General features: G+C 34.3%; 2 protein-coding genes across 5 annotated transcripts; one reads left to right on the top strand and one right to left on the bottom strand.

The window, feature by feature from the left end:
• The first annotated feature begins 8,776 nt into the window (after positions 1-8,776).
• LOC122306793 (meiotic nuclear division protein 1 homolog) lies at positions 8,777-12,304 on the top strand. Of its 3 annotated transcripts, XM_043119308.1 has the most exons (10): positions 8,778-8,933; positions 9,650-9,730; positions 10,021-10,137; positions 10,365-10,403; positions 10,522-10,629; positions 10,709-10,771; positions 10,867-10,918; positions 11,035-11,079; positions 11,217-11,296; positions 11,810-12,304. In XM_043119308.1, the coding sequence occupies exons 1-10, from the start codon at positions 8,931-8,933 to the stop codon at positions 11,864-11,866; spliced, it is 645 nt and encodes a 214-aa protein (XP_042975242.1). In that variant the 5' UTR covers positions 8,778-8,930; the 3' UTR covers positions 11,867-12,304. The 3 variants fall into 3 exon arrangements, with proteins under 3 accessions (XP_042975243.1, XP_042975244.1, XP_042975242.1); XM_043119309.1 differs by lacking the exon at positions 10,867-10,918 and having other exon boundaries at positions 8,777-8,933; XM_043119310.1 differs by lacking the exons at positions 10,709-10,771; positions 10,867-10,918 and having other exon boundaries at positions 8,777-8,933.
• A 3,741-nt stretch (positions 12,305-16,045) lies between these two features.
• On the bottom strand, positions 16,046-21,080 carry LOC122308181 (vacuolar protein sorting-associated protein 32 homolog 2-like). 2 transcript variants are annotated; one of them, XM_043121373.1, is made up of 8 exons: positions 20,900-21,080; positions 20,575-20,680; positions 18,462-18,561; positions 17,875-17,960; positions 17,657-17,748; positions 17,126-17,240; positions 16,821-17,013; positions 16,046-16,409 (listed from the first exon to the last, which is right to left on the bottom strand). In XM_043121373.1, the coding sequence occupies exons 2-7, from the start codon at positions 20,644-20,646 to the stop codon at positions 16,825-16,827; spliced, it is 654 nt and encodes a 217-aa protein (XP_042977307.1). In that variant the 5' UTR covers positions 20,647-20,680; positions 20,900-21,080; the 3' UTR covers positions 16,046-16,409; positions 16,821-16,824. The 2 variants fall into 2 exon arrangements, with proteins under 2 accessions (XP_042977307.1, XP_042977306.1); XM_043121372.1 differs by having other exon boundaries at positions 16,046-16,419; positions 20,900-21,079.
• Positions 21,081-22,000: the final 920 nt, after the last annotated feature.

Below are 22,000 nucleotides of genomic sequence, written 5' to 3'. Positions count from 1 at the left end.
TTTACTTCTGACTGGTCAGTGGTCACGAAAGGTGCATGCATTGCCCTCTTACCAATTCAAACATGAAGAAAAGAATACGTCTCCATCTGACAAATATTTCTCTCTCTCTGTCTGGGTTGGAGATTCATCAGATCATATACATAATTAAGCAATCTTATCACGTCAAGATCATCATATGCATGCATGTTAAATTGTCTCAGAAATTCTGGTTGTTGGCGTACATGCAAATCACATGGACTGGTTTAGTACCTTAGGGTACAAATATATACACACAATATATATACCCTTTGCAGAGATGTGTAAATTGCAGCAGATTGATGAATATATTTGAGAGTAATAGCGATGGAGCAACCCTATTTATGTCGATTTTTAAGCTTGTCTAAATTTCCATTGAAGTGGTCCAAAATACATCCTAAATATATTCAGCAGAAAGTTGTACAAGCGCAGCATCATAACCTGTTGGCCGTTAACAATGGCTAGCTAGAGCTGTTTTAATTCGCCTCATGCTTCTTGACAAGTTGCCTGACTCCTCATGCTTGAGACACGAGGAATTACCTTTCGGGCTTTTTTCTAGAAGTTACGGAAATTGATCATCTTTAAAATTAAACTAATGTTTCGTTTAAAGTGCTGATCTCTTGGAAGATACACCAAAGCAGTTCAACAGCGCATCCTTTTTCCTTTTTGCTTTTAACGTATCCTATTCTGCTAGTCGCTGTACTTGATCGGCTAACTCCATTTTTGGCAATAAAGCATTTAGTACTGGTGCACAGTTAATTCCTAGCTTTTTAATTTGACAATGAGTTTGTTTTTGCAGTTGAGATAAAATAATTTAAGATAAAAGTTAAAATTTGAATAAAATATTATTAAAATATATATTTTTAATATTATTTTTAATTTAAAATTTAAAAAATTTGAATTGTTTATTTTATTTTATATAAAAATTTGATAAAATTATAATAATGCAATGAGAAGAGTTGATAATAGTTGTGAAAACAAATAAGATCTCTCATAATGAGATATGACATTGTTTGAGAAAGTTGTAATGATGAGATGTTATTTTATTATATCTCTTGTGAGATGAGAAATTTGTAAATTGTAATGAGATAATTTGTGAATAGTAATGAAATATTTTGATTTAAGATTTTTATGAGATTTTAAAAAATGAGGGAGAAAATGTTGAATAAAAAAAAGTATAAAATTAAAAGAGGCAGGTTAGAATATTATTTTTTAACATTATTTTTGTTTTGAGATTTGAAAAAGTTGAATTATTTTAATTATGTTTTGTTTGAAAGTTTAGAAAAGTTGTAATGATTAGATGAAAAAATTAAAAAATTAAAAATTTGAAATTGAAAAATATTTGTGTTTGAATGGTATTTAGATGTTGAGATGAGATGAGATGGTTTTAAAAGTTTATAAAATCAAACTAGACCTTAATCCAAATTAATAATTCTATATAAAACCGTGAATTGCGTAAATGTCGCGTAATTACTTTGAAAAATAGTGACATCGAATATTAAAAACTTAATTTCTTTCATGTGAATCTCATGTTTTATTCACTTTTTTTAAAGCGATTACGCAACGATTACACAATTCATGGTTGCAAATATCTTCTCTCTAATCAAATTAAAAAACTAGAGGAATATTTATGAAGCATGAAAAAATAAAACCGATGGTGAATGAACAATATTATTCTACTTATTAAATATTGTTCATATAATATTTAATTAAATGATTAATTTCATTCATTTCCATCATGAATTTTTGCGACAATTGGTAAATGACAAATCACGTATACAAAAGAATTTTATCAGAAATTTCACTACTCCGCGCAGTCGTAGTATGTACGTTAATGACAAATGCATGAACTCAGAGTACAAACAGTCAAGAAATCATGTATATATCATATTTATATTCTCTGACTAATTATGCAATACAAGACTTCTGTAAAGCTAGCTAGAGAGTTCTGCCAATATTCATACACCAAAATTTCATTTATCAAGATTTATATCTAATTTGGTTGCAAATAGTCTTCGAATTATGCTACATTTTCTTAGGTCAGGATTTTGGGCTGAGCCTTTTCAAAAAAGCAGTAGTACTTCATGCAAATAGTCAGTATGAACGACATTTCAAGAGTGAGAAGCCAATTAGCATTGTAGGGGGGGGGATCGTTATCTAGAAATTTCGAGGGCTTTGTGATAATGGCAAGCATTTTAATATGGAACGTGATGGCCATCTGCCCTTTTGCAACGACTTGTACTTGAAAAAATAATGACCAAAAAAAGTGCCGGCTTTTGATCATTTCATTATTGGCATTGGGGGACCAGAAAAAAAATAATAAAAAACACTGCTTAAACTATACAAATTGCAAAGCAGAGAGTTCATTGTGTGTGTCCTCGAGTCAAGAGCTCTAGGCATTTTGTCAACTCATTAAGCTTTTGTATATGCTCCCCCACCCTCTTGATCAGCTTCCATGAACTTTCTTGGGTATCTTTTCAAGTATTCAGACCATCCCACTCCTGACTTTTTTCCCCATTTTTCTTGTCTTTTGGGTTGATGAGCATGCCCTTCTTGACTAATTGTCATTCAAATCTATGAACATTTTGAACTAATTAAGCCTATGATGAGGATGCCCATCTTAGCCTTAATTTGGTTGATAGGCGTGCCCTTCTCTACCAAGATAGCTGCCACATGTCCTTTTGAATTAGTTACTTAATCATCACTTATGATCAGTAAGCACATGAAAATCAATTAGAAGTAGAAGATTAAAAAGAAAAAGAAAGTCCTGCTCATTCAAACCAATTTGTTTTTTTTTTTCTACCATCTCATATCATTTCTTTCTTAAACATCACTCAAATTTAAACGTACATCTTTTAATTTCAAATTTTTAATTTTTTTATCTAAACATTACCTAATCATTATAACTTTTTTAGACTTCTAAATGAAACATAAAAAAAAAAAAAAAATTAATTTTTTTTAAATTTTAAAATAAAAATAATACTAAAAAATTATATTTTAACAATAATTTAATTTTATAATAATTTAATTAAAACTATTTTACTACTATTTACAAATTTTTCGTCTCTTCTTACCGTCCAAATGATGCCTACACGTACCCTCGGCTTCACCCATATATCAGTTCAACTGAATTACGTCTCAAGACAGCCTTGCTTGTTGTATATATTCACGAAATATAAGCGCTTTGGATCCTGGGAAAAATGTTCTTAATTTAGTCTAATTTACTGTAATTTATAATGCTAGCTAGCTAGTTTGATGCCGATGGATGGCTCGAAATTCGTATTCATTTTTGGCAGTAGTACAACATGACTAGAGAATAGCTCAACCTCCAAGAATCAATAATGATCCATGTTAATAATTGTTTTCATTTTAAAAGTGGGCCTGATTAATTGAGATAGATACCAATATATGCCACTCATTTACTAAGAAACTACTTCGCCAATAAAAATGATGAGAAAAGTGAAGATAGAAAGAAATTATGGGTGGGGGTACTGGATTCCGGACCCTCTCATATATGGTCGTTATAGGGTGGCCCAGAAGCCAGTCCGCGATGGGTGGCAAGCCTCGTGAAAGGAGATCGAGATCGAGAGCACCGTCACCTGGCCTCGCGAGAGCAGACCCATTTCCATCCATGTAGTGGTGACTTGTCAAACACCCCTGCATGTACAAGCCATCTTAGGTCGCAATATATAACGTCACCAAGTGATGGGCGGTCTCTTCCGTAGGGGTGGCCAGCCACTCGCCCCGTTGCAGGGTTAATCACTAACCACCTCTAAACCTAGTGCAATGGATCCAGGCCACCCCATGCATGGTAACTGTGTGGGATCCAACTCTTTTTTTTAGCTTTTTAAATTTAGTTGTAGTCGAATACTTTTCTAGGTATTTAAGTTTTAACTTTCTAATTTTATTATATTTTTTGTATTTTTTTGGGCTTTGATATTTAAAATTTCTTTAATACAAAAATTTTATTTTTTGAGAATTTTTAGGAGTACTATTTTGTCTTTCAAAAGAGAAAATTTGTTGGTAGTTTGGAGGGGACATTATGCTGGAATTGAAAGAAAAAATGATATTGCATGAAGGGCTGCTGCTACCATGCCGCCAGGTTTGATTGTTAGGCGTGCCCCTTAATGAGTGCAAATTGAATATTTTTTAAATATCTTTTTTTAATATTAATATACTAATAGTCACTTCTAAAGATTAAACAAAAAAAATAAAAAATAAAATAAAATATAAGAGCAATCAAATCGAGAGAGTAAACTCAGACAGTGTAGTATCATTTTCCTTAAATGAAATGACATCGTAGTTTAATAGGAGTTTGTGCCTTTTTCCACATAAATAAATTATAAAATATTCACACGTACGTTTGAAATTCCTACTATTATCTCGAGTCTTATGTGGCAGGTTATATGCACGCGATTGATTTGTTTTTGCTTACAAAGAAAAGATTATTTTCCTAAAAGTTAAACTTAATTGGAAGTCGATCGATATATGATGGAGGTCAAGTTTGAATTGTTCAGCTTATGATCATCATCAACTTCAAATTCATTGCACACTTGAATATATATAGATGCATGCATGCTCATCATCATCAACTTAGTCACGTACCTAGCTTGCCTTGTAATATATTGCCTACATATATGCAAATCAGCCATATACGTATCAGCTGCTTACTATTACAAAAAGCTAGTAAGAAGTAGATACAAGAAAATAGCATTTTGTTAGATGCAGGCTGCCTCCTCCTGGTAAGATAAATTAAATTGAATTAATAATATTAATGGTGCTTCCAAAGGTAATTAACTCTAGAGTAGCTAGCTAGCTGTGGGGAGTTTTCAAATTTTCATATGGTCGTTTCATGATTTGGGGTTTTCATGTTTTTTTTTTAATAGGCACAAACGTATTTGCTGAGATCCCAGCAGTACTGAAAACTTATAAGTAGCAAGTTGGTAAACCACCATATATGCATGCCTGTACGTAGATACTTTGAAGTTTGAACTATGGAAAGATATCTCATCTTCCATGTCAAGTACTCGGTTCATATGCTCAAGATAAGTTAGCTTGCTTTAGGTAGTAGTACTAGACTTTTGATTTTGTGTAGTTTGTTCTTATTTTAATATATAGCTTAATTTAGGTCATATAGTTTTTACGAAAACCTTGATTTTAGAATTTGTGTGATCCCCAAGGTTTTTCCCTTAAAGTATATATAGGGTATGTACACATTTCTCTCCCTTAAAAGAAGGTTATGATCTTATATAAATGGGACACATCGATCGAGATGTCTCATCCAATGATCAATCGAGCTAGGTGAATTTGATATCAATTGGTATTGCTGGAGAACAAAGATCAAAGGACAAGTTGTGGCTGATTTCATGGCAAGATTTATGGTTAAGCAATAAGAGAAGTTAGATAATAAAAAATGAAGAGAATATGGATGTCAACACTCAACACAAGTAGTACTCCTTAAACAAGCACAAGGGGTGAGCCCGTTCTCAGGATTTTCAGAGAATAGAAAGGAAACTGGGAAGGTCAAAGTTAGATTGAAAGGTACATATTTGATTGACAGAATCATGTATCCATGGAGCTTCAATCATCTACACATTCGTTTCCTTTCGGCGTTTGAAGTTTTCGTATATTATAAATCTGAGATCTCGATCATGAGAATATGTTGAAAACACTTTAAATATTACGCATTGGCCTACGTACAAGCTGGCCCTTTTAACAAAGACAAGAATGCAAAAGGATGCACAAGATCTCGTCAAAAAATGCAATAACTACAGCCAAAACTCTTCAAAAACACAAAGGAGTTTGCCAAAAGGGTTGCAAGATCTTCGCCCTTCACACAAAAAGGGGTCAATATTGTCTGAATCCTTCATCAAGGAAAGCAGCAAATGAAGTTTTTTGCAGTAGTTACTGATTACATAACTCGAGGTTGAAGCACCAAATTAGAAGAATATCCGAAATTTGATCCAAGATTTCATCGGAACTGAATTAGTAATAATGGTCATGGAGATCTATTAAGCAGATTCGGTTTTATGGGTAGTCACGGCCATTGCCACACAAGATCCAACCGGAAAGCCCATACAAACTAGGCAGTTTTGATTGCCCAAAGACCTTGAGACTCTGGATTTCAAAGTGCTTCGTCACCTATATTAATGGAATTCCACTTTTGAAAAATAATATATCTATTATTTTTATCGACTAGATATATGGGCTTGTTGCCCGTTCTATATGGGCTTCTAGTTGCCCTCCTCACAACTCGCCCTAGCCTGGGGTGGCTGATTCGCAAAGCTTTGCTCTTTTTTTTTTTTTTTTTTTTTTTTTTTTTTTTTTTTTTTTTAAGTTTTGTTACATACAAATATAATCGTGCACTAATCTGTATACTAATACTGATTTATTTATACTTAAAATTTAAATTAATACTTTTTTCATTAAAATTTACTTTTTGACTAATCATATCATATTAGTGCACAGATTAATACATAATTATGCTTGCAATTATATTTTTCCTTTTTCTTTTGAACATGGATCATTTTCATTCATTCAATGTAGAGAAGGGGAGAGGAGGAAGGACTTGACGGGCAACTGGGATAAGATCAGAAAAGTGAGGAGAGAAAAAGAGAAAGAGAAAATATATTTGAATTTGTAAATTGTGTAATTGTCGTGTAATTGTTTTAAAAAAATGAATAAAATATGAGACCTACATGAAAAAAAATTAATTTTTTAATAGTAAACTTCACTATTTTTCAAAGCGATTATGCAGCAGTTATGCACTTTACAGTTATATGTAAAATTACTCATTATTTCCAAATTTTCAACTTTTGTGTCCTCTCAGTTTTAATTTTGTGTTTACTTTTCGTTAGGTTACACAAATTATTTTAACAATTTTTTAAAAAAATTATATTTTAACAATATTTTATTCTATTTTTGACTTTCAAATCATCTAAAACTTATTATTTCTAAACTAACGTGGCAACCAACATACTATAGTAAGTGTTACCTAATCCATATGGTCGTGGATTCGTGGGTGTTCAATAATTTTCCCAGAAACAAATATATGCATTGGAAAATGTTCTAATAACAAAAGTTTTGTTATTCATCATCTCCATATACTACACTATATTTTATTTTTAAATTATTTTTTGTTTTATTCTTCATAAAATAATTGAGTTATTTTACTCATTATCTATATACCACACATTTGATAAGAAAAAATAAAAAATTATATATGGTGTGTGGTGTATAAAGATGATGAGTTTTAATGTCGTATTTTGTATGCCCTCAGGTTGGGTCGCTCAGCTGGTCCAGGTCTTCGCTTGAGTCGGATCTTGAGTCAAGAGAGGGGTGGCCCTGCGATGGTCCAGGGAATTTCCAATGCTAAAGTTAGTATATAATAGAGATCAAAGTATTTTAAAGAAAAAGACAATAATGGAGTATAATTCACAACAGACTTGAGTTCATCCCCCCTTACCTTGCATTTTTGGGGCAGCATTTATACTTGATCTTTTAGGTCAGGTGGGTCATGCCCTGTGTTCTGGGGTAGAGGGACACCTCCCCCCGGAGTCTCTATCGCCATGTTGCATTTAATGCATCATAATTTTCTTGATGTCAGTCATTTAATGTGGCGTGGGTCTCTGACAGAGTTGTTTGATGCCGTCGCTTCCATTTTTTTCGATCATGGTTTCCCGTGTTCTTTTGCAACGTCTCATTTCAATGTTGATGATTATCTCCGATTCGTATGGCCTGGAGCCCGCCTGACTCACATGAGTCTGGGACCCGCCTCGGGCTACCAAATGGGGCTTTTTCCAGACTCGGGCTGGCATTCCTACGACTCATGAGGTCTGGCGAAGTAATGGGTTTGTAACGGTATTATGGGCTTTAGGCCCTGACGAAAATACCCCTGACAATGAGTAGAAATTTTCTAATAATAACTTTATCACAATCTATTTACAATTAAATATTAAGTAATTATTTTTTTATGTACTTTAAACTGTTGTTAGGACAATAATTTGGAATTAGAGTGAAAAGAAATAACTTTTTAATATAAAGTTGGAGATAAATTGTAGATAAGGGTATACAAAAAATCGATGAACCAGTAAACTAGATTGAATCAGACCAAACCGGTGAGATCGGTCCGACCCCGAGTTTGGTTCAGTTTGATACCAGTTTTATTTTTCTTAAAACTGATTAAAATTGATCTGGTTTCGTTTTTTTTTTCAAAAACTGGACCAGACCAGTTCATATATATATTTTAATTTTTTCTATTGTATATAATTTATATATATAATATATAATTATATATAAAATAATTTTGTATTATAAGATAAATTACTAATTAATATAATATTAAATTTTAAAATCTTATATTATTTTGTTTATTATATTAATAATTATACTAATGTTATATAGTGCATATTAATAGTTATATTAATATACATTACTATATATTATAATATATTATAATACATCACTATATTATATATAATAATATATCATTATAGTCTATAATATAATTATAATATATATTATAATATTATACAATAAGTTATCACTATAGTATTATATATATTATATAATATATAATATAGTATATTAAAATCGAAAACTAGAGTACCTGTTTAGAGAATAATCGATTTTAAAAAATATAAAATTAATACATACCGATTCAATATTAAATTTTGTTCAAAATTAAACCGAACCGGAGGGTTATACCCCTAATTGTAGAGTAGCACTTCCATATCCGCATACGGGTAATTCTATCTTATAAATACGTAGATGGCTGCATCCACCATTTTCCCGCCTAATCAGAAGGTTCTGATTTCGCACAGATCACTGCTTGAGAGCCTCCTTTGACACTCTTGTTTCTATCTGAGCCTTCGTCGTCGTCGCCATCCTCGTCGCGAAACGACCCGAACATTGCAATGGTAGTTTAATTATTCCCTCATTCCCTCAAACCCCAATTTAATCTCTCGTCTATACTATTTTGCCTTGTTATATCTGATCCCGAGTCCTGACCATACCATCAGATCCGTATCTTCTACCCATATTACTTGTTTTGACTTAATATTTTCTTCTCTCTCTCTTCTTTTTTTTTTTTTTTTTTTTTTTGGGTTGGGGGTCGGGCGGTTGAGTATATTTTCAATTTTTTGAGCTTTTCGTGAAATTTTTTAATAGATGTTGGATTATGGTCTGTGAGATTCAATTATAAACCCTAGCGTTGATTCCTCGGCTCATGCATTACTGCTCTGTTTGGTTACTCACAGAGGAATGCAGCAAATTTTTTATTTTTATTTTTTATTTGTTTGAGTCTGTTAGAAGTATAATTAAGATTACATTTTAAGTGAAATTGACAAATTTTCTCGGACTACCAAACATAGGCTTACAGAATTACATTGTTTTAAGTTATGGATGCATTCAAAATTAAGTGTGTTATAAATGGAAGAATAACTGAGAGAAATGAGAGCGCCCCTTCCCTATCTGTGAAAACGATTGTCATTTCAGGACTACATATATTTAGCATGTCATTTACTAATTTTTTCTGCTGGTTCTACTATTTTTCCCCTCAACATATTGCTATAGCTTGTTGATTTTGCTAGCCATAATGTCTTATTTGCATAACAATGCTTGATTCTTGTTGTAGTCTAAGAAACGGGGTCTTTCATTGGAAGAGAAGCGTGAGAAGATGCTTCAAATATTCTATGAATCTCAAGACTTCTTCCTTGTGAGTAAACTGGATTGCTTTTTTAGTCGAGTATGCAGTATTGTTTCTTTCTTTCATGTTTTCGTAGCCTGATGGAAAATATATATCCTAAAAAAGATGACCATCAAAGGATGGAAAGTTTGTGTTTATTAAGTTGACTTATGAACTTATTCGTTGTATCATTTGATGGCCTTAGTTTCAAGCTTCGGTTTCATAAGGGTATTCTTATGCTCTCTCTCAACTAAATTGATGAATTATATACCATTATGGTGGAAAACTGCAACATTTATATGCTTTCTTGATGATTTCAGCTTAAGGAGCTTGAGAAGTTGGGCCCCAGGAAAGGGGTGATTACTCAGTCTGTGAAAGATGTCGTCCAAAGTTTAGTGGATGATGACCTTGTTTCAAAAGACAAGATAGGAACTTCCGTAAGTAAACATTTTTAGAGGGGATGTTAAAACTGAAGTTTCATATCTTTGCGTACGTAGCTCTGTTGTAGAGATATCATGCGTGCACAAGCGAATTTTGCAGATGAAGTTGTTCTATACAACTGTCGATGATAATTTTATTTCATCAGTAACCATCAATGATATTACAATATTACATAGACAATTTATCCCATCATTTTAGAGTGCTAATAATTTTGAAATACCAGGTGTACTTTTGGAGCCTTCCTAGCTGTGCTGGAAATCAGGTGAGGATTTTAGTGCTTTATTTGTTAACCTGAATTTTGGTGCTTTGAATTGGTGTCCCATATTCTAATACATGTTTATGTAACAAATTCATTGAACTTCCCCGATACTTTTGACCAGCTGAGGAATGTGTATCACAAACTTGAATCTGATCTCCAAAGCAGTAAGAAACGGCTTGTGGAATTAGTTGACCAATGTAATTCATTAAAGAAGGGACGAGAGGAATCTGTAAGTCCATTTCATCTCATTCTTAGAAGGGCAAGGATGGAGTGTCATGTCCATGTATCTGACTAGAAATTTTTACCAGGATGAACGTGAGAAGGCTTTAGCTGAGCTAAAAGCCATAGAGAAAAAGCATAATATGCTGAAGGTTGGATTGGATCCTGTTCCTTTGTAATGACTAATGCATCAAGAAACATGTATTTTTTATTCAAGCTTGTGATTACAAGTCTTTTACATTATCAGGATGAGATGTGTCAGTATGCAGATAATGATCCAGCTGCTTTTGAAGCAATGAGTTGAGAAATTCTTATAATCCCAGTTGATACAAAAATAGTATATTTTTAACTTTATCAAATATAGGAATTTAACTGATGATACTGTGTACTGATCGTTTTAAAAATTTAACGGCAGAGGAAGCAATTGAAGTGGCCCATGCAGCAGCTAACAGATGGACAGGTTTACCTTCTACGCCTATGTTTTCTCCCTTGTTTTTTCTTTTTTGTTTTCTTACTTGGATGTTTTTGGTTCCCATAGATCTTGAACTCTAACGGTGTCCTTTTTATTTTTTATTTTTGTGGGCTAAAACTCCACAGATAACATCTTCACACTGCGGCAATGGTGTTCAAACAACTTTCCCCAGGCCAAAGAACAGCTTGAAAACATGTACAAGGAGGTACATTGCCTGATTTCTTCATTACACGTATTTGTGTATTTGCAAACAGTACAGATAAATAAAACACATCGTTGCCACTTAGGTGTTGGATGGCGTTTTTCATTGTTTATGGCTTGTTTCCTCAAATTGTGTTAGTCTGTGCAATAAGCTTACATAGCCATGATACCTACTAACTATCCAGTGTTTGGGCATCCACATTTTCTACTAACTCGCTTTTTTTCATAAAGGAAAAAAGAAAGACTGGAGCGAACTCCAATATATGGATCTTGGGTTTCAAGAATGCATCCTAAAAGAAAACCCAATGAATTTTTTTTTTTTTTGGTAATGAAGATCAGGCACCTTTGTGTTCTGGTCATTCCCCATAAATTGGACTAAACCCCCCCCTTTTTTTTTAAAGGACAATAACTTTTCCATAATTTGGAAGAGCAATAGCATGTGCTCAAGACCAGTAGCCTTATTTGGTGAGTTTCTCTTCTCTCCTTTCTGATGTATTGGTATTAAATCTAATTGCAGGTTGGAATATCTGATGATTTCGACTATCTGGAGCTATCAGCAGTTCCACTAAGCTGAGGTGGTGATTAGATGCTTGAGGAATTCTAACTCCTAAAGCTATGGGAGTTATGGCTTATATTTTCTTTTGACGAGTTTCTCACAACTAGAGTGCAGATTAACATTCAGCCTCGAGACAATTTCCAACATGACATTTATGAAATCAGAATGCTGAGCTAAAAATTGGTTTTGATGCTCGAAAAAATAGTGTCTGATTCCCGTGTCGCAGAACCATTCAGTGGATGATGTTTGATCAAATGAGAAATCTCGTTTCCGATGGCAGTTTCTTTTCTCATCTGCCCTCTAACCTTAATAAAAGGAAATGAGCATAATTTTAGTATCTTAATATGCCCACAACCTCTAAGCAGCCATCTGTTGCGAATTCTTTTCTGTAATGGTATTGATTAATACATGTTGTGTTCATGCCAGCTCATTGCTAAGTTAATATCGAGCTGCCCATTCCCAATTTTCTATTATTCTTTGCTGTTTCTTTTAAGAGATATCAAAAAAAAAAAAAAAAAAGAGAAAAGAGAAGAAGATAATATCGAGCTGTCCCCAAAAATTTAAAGGCCTTCCTGGTCGGTCCCTCTTCAATTCTGAGACCAGGCCAAAGCAACGACCCGGTAGTCAGTTGTATATTTGAGTTTTTCTTTATTTTTTTACCCATGTGGCCCTATTATTTAGTAAAGTAAAAAGGAGTAGTCTTGTCTCTGTAGACAGCTCGACATTGCGTGGAGAGTGAACGTGCACCCACATATGCCGGTACACGCTGAATAATCTGGAGACCCAAATATATGGGTCTAAAACCTTGTTATGTAACACCAATTATATAAGGAAGATTGGCCTTCTATTTTCTGAAGATTCTCCCAGCCCGAGACTTTTGCCTCTTTTTCTTCCTCTTTATAATTGCTAAAGCCAAATCAAATCAAACACATTGAGGTGTTGAAGGAGTTCAAGTCATATAGAAGAAAGAAATCCCAAATAGGAGTTTTAGATTCAATTACAATGGAGATGTTGAGGGTTCATTTGCTAGTAATGGCCTCTTTTGCACTTGTATTATTGATAATGGGGATGCCTTTCATCCATGCCCAGAGCCTTGCACCTGCGCCTGGTCTGCTTCCTCCCTTTCTGTCACACACACACACACACACACACACTGGAAATACATGTTGTTACGAAGGGGAAATATATTTTCAAAGGTTTTGCTGATTGAATTGTTCATAGTTTCTTTTTGCGTGGTGATTTTTTTCTATATTATTATTATTAATTTTGAATTATCGGCCTGGGTTTGCAAATCAGTCTAATATGGTTGGTTATGGATATTAATTTTGCAGGGATAGCATTAGCAATTGACCAAGGAATTGCGTACGTGTTGATGGCAGTTGCTCTGCTACTTACCTATATGATTCATTGAGAATTCTTCAATCTCATGCTTGGAACCTATTCTTTCTTCTTGTACTACCATTTGTGAACACCCGTATTCTTTCCAATTTAAAGATTCTTTTTCTTTTCCCCATCCTTTTCTGTGAAGCTCTCTCTGTGTGTGAATGTCTGTGGACTCAAGAGAGGAGTCTTTGTTTTTATGTAATTTATAGCACATAAAAATGGTTTCAAAGTGGACCTTAAAAAAAAAAGAATGTATTCATTCATACCACACGCTTCTTTCTTATGTTGATTCCCAATATGAATGCCTTAGCTTAGCCCCACCCTAAACCATCAAACGTTTTTCTTTTTGAGTAATGATATACACACAACACATTTTCACAACAATGATGGAAGATGAGGCAATTTTTGTAAAATGATGTTACTTTTATAAGGTGTTTTACAAGAATACCCCTCATTTAAAACATAATTATGTAAAGTGTTATGAAAAATGTTGTATAAATCATTTTCCTTTCTTCTGAGGACCGGCAATCCTTTTTTGCATTTATGCGTGCGTTTCAAATATCTGAATGTAATCCCAATCAGAATGTATTATGCAGACCTATCTCTCTGAGTCTGTTTTTTACATATTAGTCGAGAATCCCACTACAATGCATGCTTAATTCTCCACGCTAGAAATGTGTCAAACTCATCAAATTTAATTGAGTAAACAAATGCTAAAAAAATCATAATATGCATGTCTATAATAGTCAAATAATAATCCATGACAAAGTGAAAACTATATTCTTGGAAAAATGCAATAGCACGGGAAAATGAAGATAGGACAGAAAAATTCAACATGATAGAAAAATGAAGATAGTATTGAAAATAAAAAGGAGATAGGACTGACAAATGCAAGAGGATGAAAAAATGAAGATAAGACAAAAGAATACCATAGAACAGAAAAATACCATGGTCGGAAAAAATGCAACAAGACAGAAAAATGAAGATGGGACTGACAAATGCAACATGATGGACAAATAAACATACGATGGAAAAAGCAATAAACGAAAAAAATTACATAGGACAGAAAAATGTCAAGACGAAAAAATAAAGGTAGGATGGAAAGAAAAGATATAGGACTAAAAAATGCAATAGGTCAAAAATAGAAAGATACTTCAAAAAAATGAAATAGGATTGAAAATGAAGATAAGATTGAAAAAAGAAAATAGGACAAACAACTGCAATTGGACAGGTAAATGAAGTAAAACGGAAAATGCAATAGGATGGGAGGTGCGAGCACTTTTGCTTTCCACTTTGCGGTTGGCGAATACTTGAGTGCTCGTATAATGTACAAGCACTTTGCCTTCCAAAGTGCTCTTGCTTGGGGTATGAGCACTTTGCTTCTCATGGTACTCGATCGGAATTCGAGCAATTTGGCCTAATCAGTGCTTGCCTTAGTGCAAGTACTTTGCCTTTTGGGTTACTCGCCTTAGGTATGATCACTTTTTCTCTCGGGATACTAGCTTAGGTTGCTTGCTTGAGGTACGAGCACTTCGCCTCCCAAGGGTTCTCACCTAAGGTAAAAGCACTTTGTCTTCAGCATTATTCACCTTGGATACAAGCACATTGCAAGTTCACTCCCACGTGATCTCGCTTTCCTTGCCCCGGAGTTCGAGAACTTAGTGCTCACCTTAGGGTTTAAATACTTTAGGTTGTTAGATCGAAGGTTGATCTTTGTATGTTCGAGAACCAAGTTCCCATGTGATCCCACTTTTCTTGCCTTAGAGTTCGAGCCCTCAGTGTTCGTCCCGAAGTCCAACCACTAATGATATTGCTTAGATCACCTGGTCTCTTCCTACTCCCATACTTGCCCCAACCAAAGGAACAAAAGGTACGCAAAATGCTCAACACATTGCCGAGCTCTATGACGACAAAAGGTTGAATGTCAAAAAAAGAGACTTGCTAAAATGACAAGACAAAAGGCTAAACGTAAAGAAGGGGCTGACGGCAAGGGTAATGACGTTAAATAATACAATGTCACTTATTTACCAATATCATAACAACTATAGTAATCAGCATGAAGGGTATTTTAGTCTGAACAATTACAAGAAAAACACAAATTTTTTTAGACTAAACTTGCTCTTTAATCGTGAGTATAGAAATGCTAGACCAACTTTCTAGCTGAGAAATATTTGATCTATAAAAAAAATTTCACAAAAGTAAAACATCAAATTGACGTAGCTTGTTTTAGTTCATCAGATTGCAAAACTCTTTTACATGTAAAGCAAATATAATATATCACATCTAACCATATCACTTTTCTTTTTTTATTTACTCCTCCGCCAATGAAAATGGGAAAGATATAGGTGCTCTTGCCTTATAGAGAAAGAGATCGCATTTCACACACGTAAGAAAGAATTTTACTTCATACAAACAAAATTGTACACTAATCTGCATATCAATATTGATTCATTCATACTTAAAATTTAAATTAACACTGTTTTTAATAAAATCTACTTTTTAACTAATCACATAAAATTAATACATAATTATACTTGCAACTAGATTTTTCCCGCAAAATATACGTGCTATTAAAGAAGGGAACATATCATAGAGTCCTGTAAACTGCATGTTTGAGTGCTTGGCCAATGCAGAGGCAGATGAGATGGGCTCCTTTCCCAAGAAGTACTACTTGCCACTACACGTCTTCTAAATGAATATACCAATTGAACCCCCGCCACAAAAAAAAAAAATGTTTAACCTCAATAAATTTTCCCCCTTTTCAAAAAAATATAATGTTAATTCTAGCTAGCAATAATTCAAGCAAGTCCAAGGTTGACAGCAACAAGGTGGTACTTTCTTCATTTGATATATGAATATGGCTCCAAGATGGGTAAGATTCCCTTGGATATATACATGGGAGATATTCAGTAAGCTATCAGATATGGTCCACAGAATATTGGAAAATGAAAATTTGAAAAAGAAAATAAAAGAAGAGTTGTTTGGAACTTTGGAAGCTCCATAAGGCAGATTACAAGTTTCAGAACGGCGACTTTCCTTTTATTTGATGCCACCTTTATATACATTGTCTGCTTACCAATATTCCATATAGAAATCAGAACGCATGAAATAGTAATCTCCATCAAACAATCAAGCAATTCCTTACATAGACTCCTGACATTAAATAAATGAGCAATATCTGCAAAATTCTGACCAACAAACTCACTATTAGAAGCCAATAATGAAAAAATACTTAACTGCATAAAAAGTAGATTTGTTTCAATTGTTATTAGTATGGCCTTTCCAACTTGGGAAAAAATAGCATTGTCAACCACTCGTAGTTCCATTCTAGACTATACAAACTGAACACCAACCAACTACAATACTTCATGCACTACGGAATGAACAACAGATATTCAGAAGTATAATTTTATTTATTTATTTATTTATTTATTTTTTATGAGTAAATTAGAAGATGTATAATAGATATAGATATATCATATTACAAGAAAAGTAAAATAAGCATTGTTAAAGTGGATGAATCAATTTACATATATATATATATTAGAAAAAAAAGGTGGATGAACCATATCAGAAGAGAAAAAAAGACCTGCTTAAAGTGCCATCTCAGCCTGTAGTGCTGCCAGTTCATCTTCCTCAGCAGTACGTTTTGGAGTAGGACGGTTTCGTTGTGGACCTGCTGGGGCCTGCACTGGAGCTGCAGGAGCAGTCGTTGCAGGCTGAAGAAGTTGTTCTTCCAGCTCAGCACCTTCCAGCTCTTCGAGTTCAGCTTCCAATTCATCCTGCAATTACAAAACCTTACTCTCCAACAGAAACGACAGGGCTCAAGAAATTGATAAATCAACGAATGCCCTTTTTTGTGGGGGATTGAAAATAAATCATGAGATCATTAACCTCATCAAAATCAGCGGCTGCACCAATTGGTGCTGACAATGCTTCCTGAATCTGTTTCATGTTTTCAGTCTGCTCATTGATCTCATCCATGGTCGTGTCCACATCATCAATATTCCTGTTCAATGACAAGATGATTGCTATTAGTTCAACCAAGGTGCTACGTTGATTACCAAAACAAAAACTTTTAAGCAGAACAGTTAGCTATTTAGTTACATAAATTAGGTCAGAGGCTGTAGTCCTCATATACTTTTTACTTCTCAAGTGAGCACCACTGGAATGACTAGAAACCATTCCAATAATAATCATTTGTAAAAGCTTCATGGAACTATTTACGGGGAACCATGATTCCATTGAGGTTTATGATAAACATATAGACAGCTTCTGAGCTAAAATGCAAGTTGCATATTAGACCATGAATTGAAACATGGTCAGGATGAACAGAGTTGTCCCAAAATGCATAAACAAACGAGTAGCAATTTAAGAAGGAAATTGATGGACCAATGCAGAGTAGACCCGGAAAATGCTACATACGTTGCTTTCTGCATTGCCTTCATTGCAGAAGCTCCAGTTCTCAATGCATCTACAGTCTCAGTGGTGGCCTTTGCCCCTTCTAACATTATCATCTGCAACATTGATATACCAGCAATTTTAGGATCATCCCAACAACAAACATAAAGCAGATCAGGCTCTTCCACCCTCCTCCATTTCTCCTTTTTTCATACTCTCTAAAAATAACATAACAAGCACACCTGATCATGGATACGCAATTGAAAGTTTCCAAGCTGCTCCACTTGCTGTTCATACAACCTCTTCCTCTTCAAACATTGTATAGCCGCTGCACGACATGATAAGTTAGAATTCCACCATCTAAGAATTAATGAGAAAATGTGAATAATACTGTAGAAAAATCTATTCATTGAAAAACCAAAATACTAAAATTCAAACATGCCAATGTTTACAAATCTCTAAGAAAAATAGTGACTGTAGCAGCAGAATTTATTGGAGATCCTCAACGTGAAGTTCCTCAAACATCATTGGCTTTCGGGGTCAGAAACCCAATCATGTATTTTGATTCTAAATCAAATTCCCTTACAGTACAAGAACAGGACCCACATAATAAAACCACAGGAACGTAAAACCAGAACTAAAAGCACATGACGTTAGTGTGCCAAGTCTATCAGCAAGGTAGTACACTAGTACACTAATTATACCAAAAAAAAAATGCAACTACAACTTCCAGCGAATGGAAATCCCTACATAATAGTTCAAGAAAAAAATCCAACAATAGAAAAGTTTAGATTCTACAGATAAACAAGAATGTGCTATCCGACCATACCCCTTTTGTTCTTTGCTCTGGTAAACTCCTTGGCCTTTTCAACCTCTGCAGCAGCCTTTTTTATAAGTACTTTCTCCTTTTTCTCTAGCATTTCAAGTGTCTACATAGTTCAGGGATCAAAGAGTTTGAACAAATCAGTAATCGATGTTTATTTAAAATAAATGAAAAATTATTAATCAAATACAAAAAAAGCAATAGTGCGAGTGGCAAACCAATCTCACAATTGAAGTGATAATGCACTACCAAAAACATTTCCGCTTTATCTATGAATCAACCTATTTCTAAAGATTCAATTCAAGAGCGTTACTTGTTGTTTGTTAAGCAAAAACCAATAATAAGCGGGTGAACATTAACAAATTTTAATATATTTTTTTCCTCCACAAAATCTGCTATTTTTGAAACAGGCAGAATTGATCACATAGTTCAAATACATAAAAATACTTATTTAAAGCAGTAAATTGTATGAATTCCTTTTTTATGACGAGGACCCTAGAGACCATCCAAACACAATGTGTCTTTTACCAGGTTAGACTATGAAACAATGTAGTGTGTCCACATCACACATATCAGGTAAATCATCAGCTTTTCACCCATGGGATGTGACCACTAAAAGTTGTTTGCACCCAAGGGTTTGAACCTAAGATCTAGGGAAGCATACTCCCAAGACCAAGGCCCTGACCACTAGAGCTAACCCTCAGGGGCAAGTAACGTTTATAAATTCCATAAACCCCCATTGCAAATTTCGCTTAATATTTGTGATTCATAATAATTGGTTACTCTTAAATTGCATATGTAAAACTCCTCTGTTTCAGTGTTGACCACAATAACCTTTCAAAGTATGCAAGAAAATCATGAAATTGAACAGCGATGGATCATTGCATTAAACGGAACATTCACTAACCTATTACTGAGTCTAGGTTTCTCAGGTATCTTCTTTTGAAATGTAGAATCAGCTTCATATCGTCTTTGCTACTTGGGAATTCATGCTCTTAATTTATTAATAAGTAAGAATATTCATCTTCTTCAAGTTTTCAGCACTTGATGCAAATATGTTAACATCTCACAAAATCCATAACAGTTCCTTGAGAAAAAGTAATCACTTTGACGGACGGTAACATCAAACCATAAAACGCTGCAACTGAAGAAAATCTATGTGGGTGCAGTGGGGCCCCGGAAGATGGGGCCGCCCATCTGTAAGGATAATGGGCAGATTTTCCAACCATTACCTCAGGCAGGTAGATTCTGAAATGATTTTAGGAAAGACAGACAGGTCAAAACTCAGCCCATGAGTCACCTATCAGTTTGTCTTATTTAATATATATAAAAAAATATCAATTTTATTTTGAAAAAATTAAATTTAAGCAAATTGAAATTTGAGATCCATTTTAAATCTGACATTCTCTCTCTTCTTCTTCGCCTTGTGGCTTGTTTGATTTGGCTTACTTGATCTAAATTGTTTGATTTAGGGATTATTTTTGGGGATGACTGATCTTTAAATATGAGGTTTTATTTTATAACAGGTGGAGCAGATAATTTTCCCCTGGCCCGCCCCCGGGGCAGAAGGGGGGGGGGGGGGTGGATGGTGGGGAGGGAGAGAGAGAATGTTCATGATCTAGGCGGCAGCATATGAGCAAGGGGTGGACATCAAGGTGGCTCATCCACCGGGGTGGCAGTATGGGGACAAGCAAGGGCCAAGCCTTGCCATAGGGGGCAGGGGTAACACTTGTAATTTCTTTGTATTATTAGGGAGTTCCAAGGTGCGAACACGTTGTCCATCTATCCTGTTACATTATGCAATAACATTAGAAAGTAGTGTTTATGCAAACACTTTTAAAATCATGGCCACTTTATCTATACTGAGTACTTAATAATTTTCCAATCTATGGACTTCTATCTCTAAACTAATCTCTCGTCTATAAATACCGACCTTACCACAGTAACTATAATCTGATTCCGTTATAAGACAAATAATAATAATAATAATAATAATAATCTGATTCCGTTAAAGAAAAAGCATACATAAATAACCATTCTAACTTACAACATTACGAACAGACAAAAAGAAGTATACGAATAAATCAAATAGTAAATAAATTGGCAATCGCGATCATACCTCGTTTAGTTTATCTAGCGTGCCTAGAGCATTCGTTTCCTGCTTTGGCTTGCCGAAGATCCGGCTAAACATGGTTGATCCTCGCCAATTGAACCACCTCGATCTTCTGCACCACTCAACACAAGGGAAAAAAAAAAGAGTAAATAATAATCAACGAGATGGTTCATCTCATCTCGAATAGAACAGAAAAACTAGTAATTCGAGAACTGATCCTTCGAAAGATAAACGGTGCAAGTAAAACTGAAACTTGTGTGATTCGGAGGCGAATCAGAGATTATATTGAAAAGAAAAGGATCATATTTATATAATTTAGACATGTACTGACCCTTGAAATTGAGGTTAGGAGTTCGAGGGAGATGATTCAGAATGATCGATTAGGGTTTTGGATCGGTGAATTATCTGTTAGAGGGAGATTGGTTTCTTATGGGTTTCTTAAGCGTGTTGGAGACGTAGGGCCAGACGCGGGTGGGAAGCTGCTTTGCCTTTTCTTCTTTTCTTCACGTCGTTTTCTTTTCTTTTCTGTTTGTTTTTTCCACTTTTTTCTCTTCTATTTAGAGTAAGCCACTTTCTTCCGAAATTCAAAGAAAACTCTATTGACTTAATACTTCTCATTATTATTATTTTTTTTTGGTGATAATAAATCAGACTTTTATTCAAAAGACAAACACCATACATCAAAGACTCAGTCCGACTGGTTTGAGTAATACATTTGAAAAAAGAATACAACCACATTACTAAGTCTTCGAGATGCCATTCATATCTAACTAACTTATGAGCTGTTTCATTAGCCATACGCCCAATATGTTTAATAGAACACTTTGGAAAATACTTCATCTTGCCAAACAATGGCATAGACTCTTTATCAGCTAAAACTTCATTCAATAAGATCAACAATCAACAAGTCATTCTCTATGAGCAATTCTTGAGACTTGTATACCCAAAGGAATACAAATCTAAAGACCTCTTACCATTGCTAGTAGTTCAATTTCTAGATGATCATTTACCTCTCTTTCTTTGTTACTAGCTAAAAGAACAACCTCAACCCTTTCATTCCTAAGGATTATTCCCACACCAGTACTGCATTGGTCTGCAAAAGTAGCCCAGTCCACATTTAATTTAACAGATCTATCAGGAGGTGGTTTTCATCTACATATATTTTGTATGTTCTACTTTGCAAGGTCATGTACTACCCTATATTCCATAGTCATTGATAAAGCATGTTCAACTGTTTGCTTAGGACTGAGAATTTGATTCTCATACATATTCTTGTTTCTTCGATACCACAAACCCCATGCTATTAAGAAAAACTTCTCAAGCTCACCATAAATTCCCAACTGCTGCACTTTTCTTAATGTTTGCAGAAACTCAATCTACTCTTCAGCAACCACCAAGCCATGGAAATACTTCTTCCAACACTCTTTGATAG

This window comes from Carya illinoinensis, chromosome 4 (assembly GCF_018687715.1).
Source record: "Carya illinoinensis cultivar Pawnee chromosome 4, C.illinoinensisPawnee_v1, whole genome shotgun sequence".
In the NCBI taxonomy this organism is placed as follows: domain Eukaryota; kingdom Viridiplantae; phylum Streptophyta; class Magnoliopsida; order Fagales; family Juglandaceae; genus Carya; species Carya illinoinensis.
Note: the sequence above shows the minus strand (reverse complement) of the source record. Positions and strands in the feature narration are given on the sequence as shown.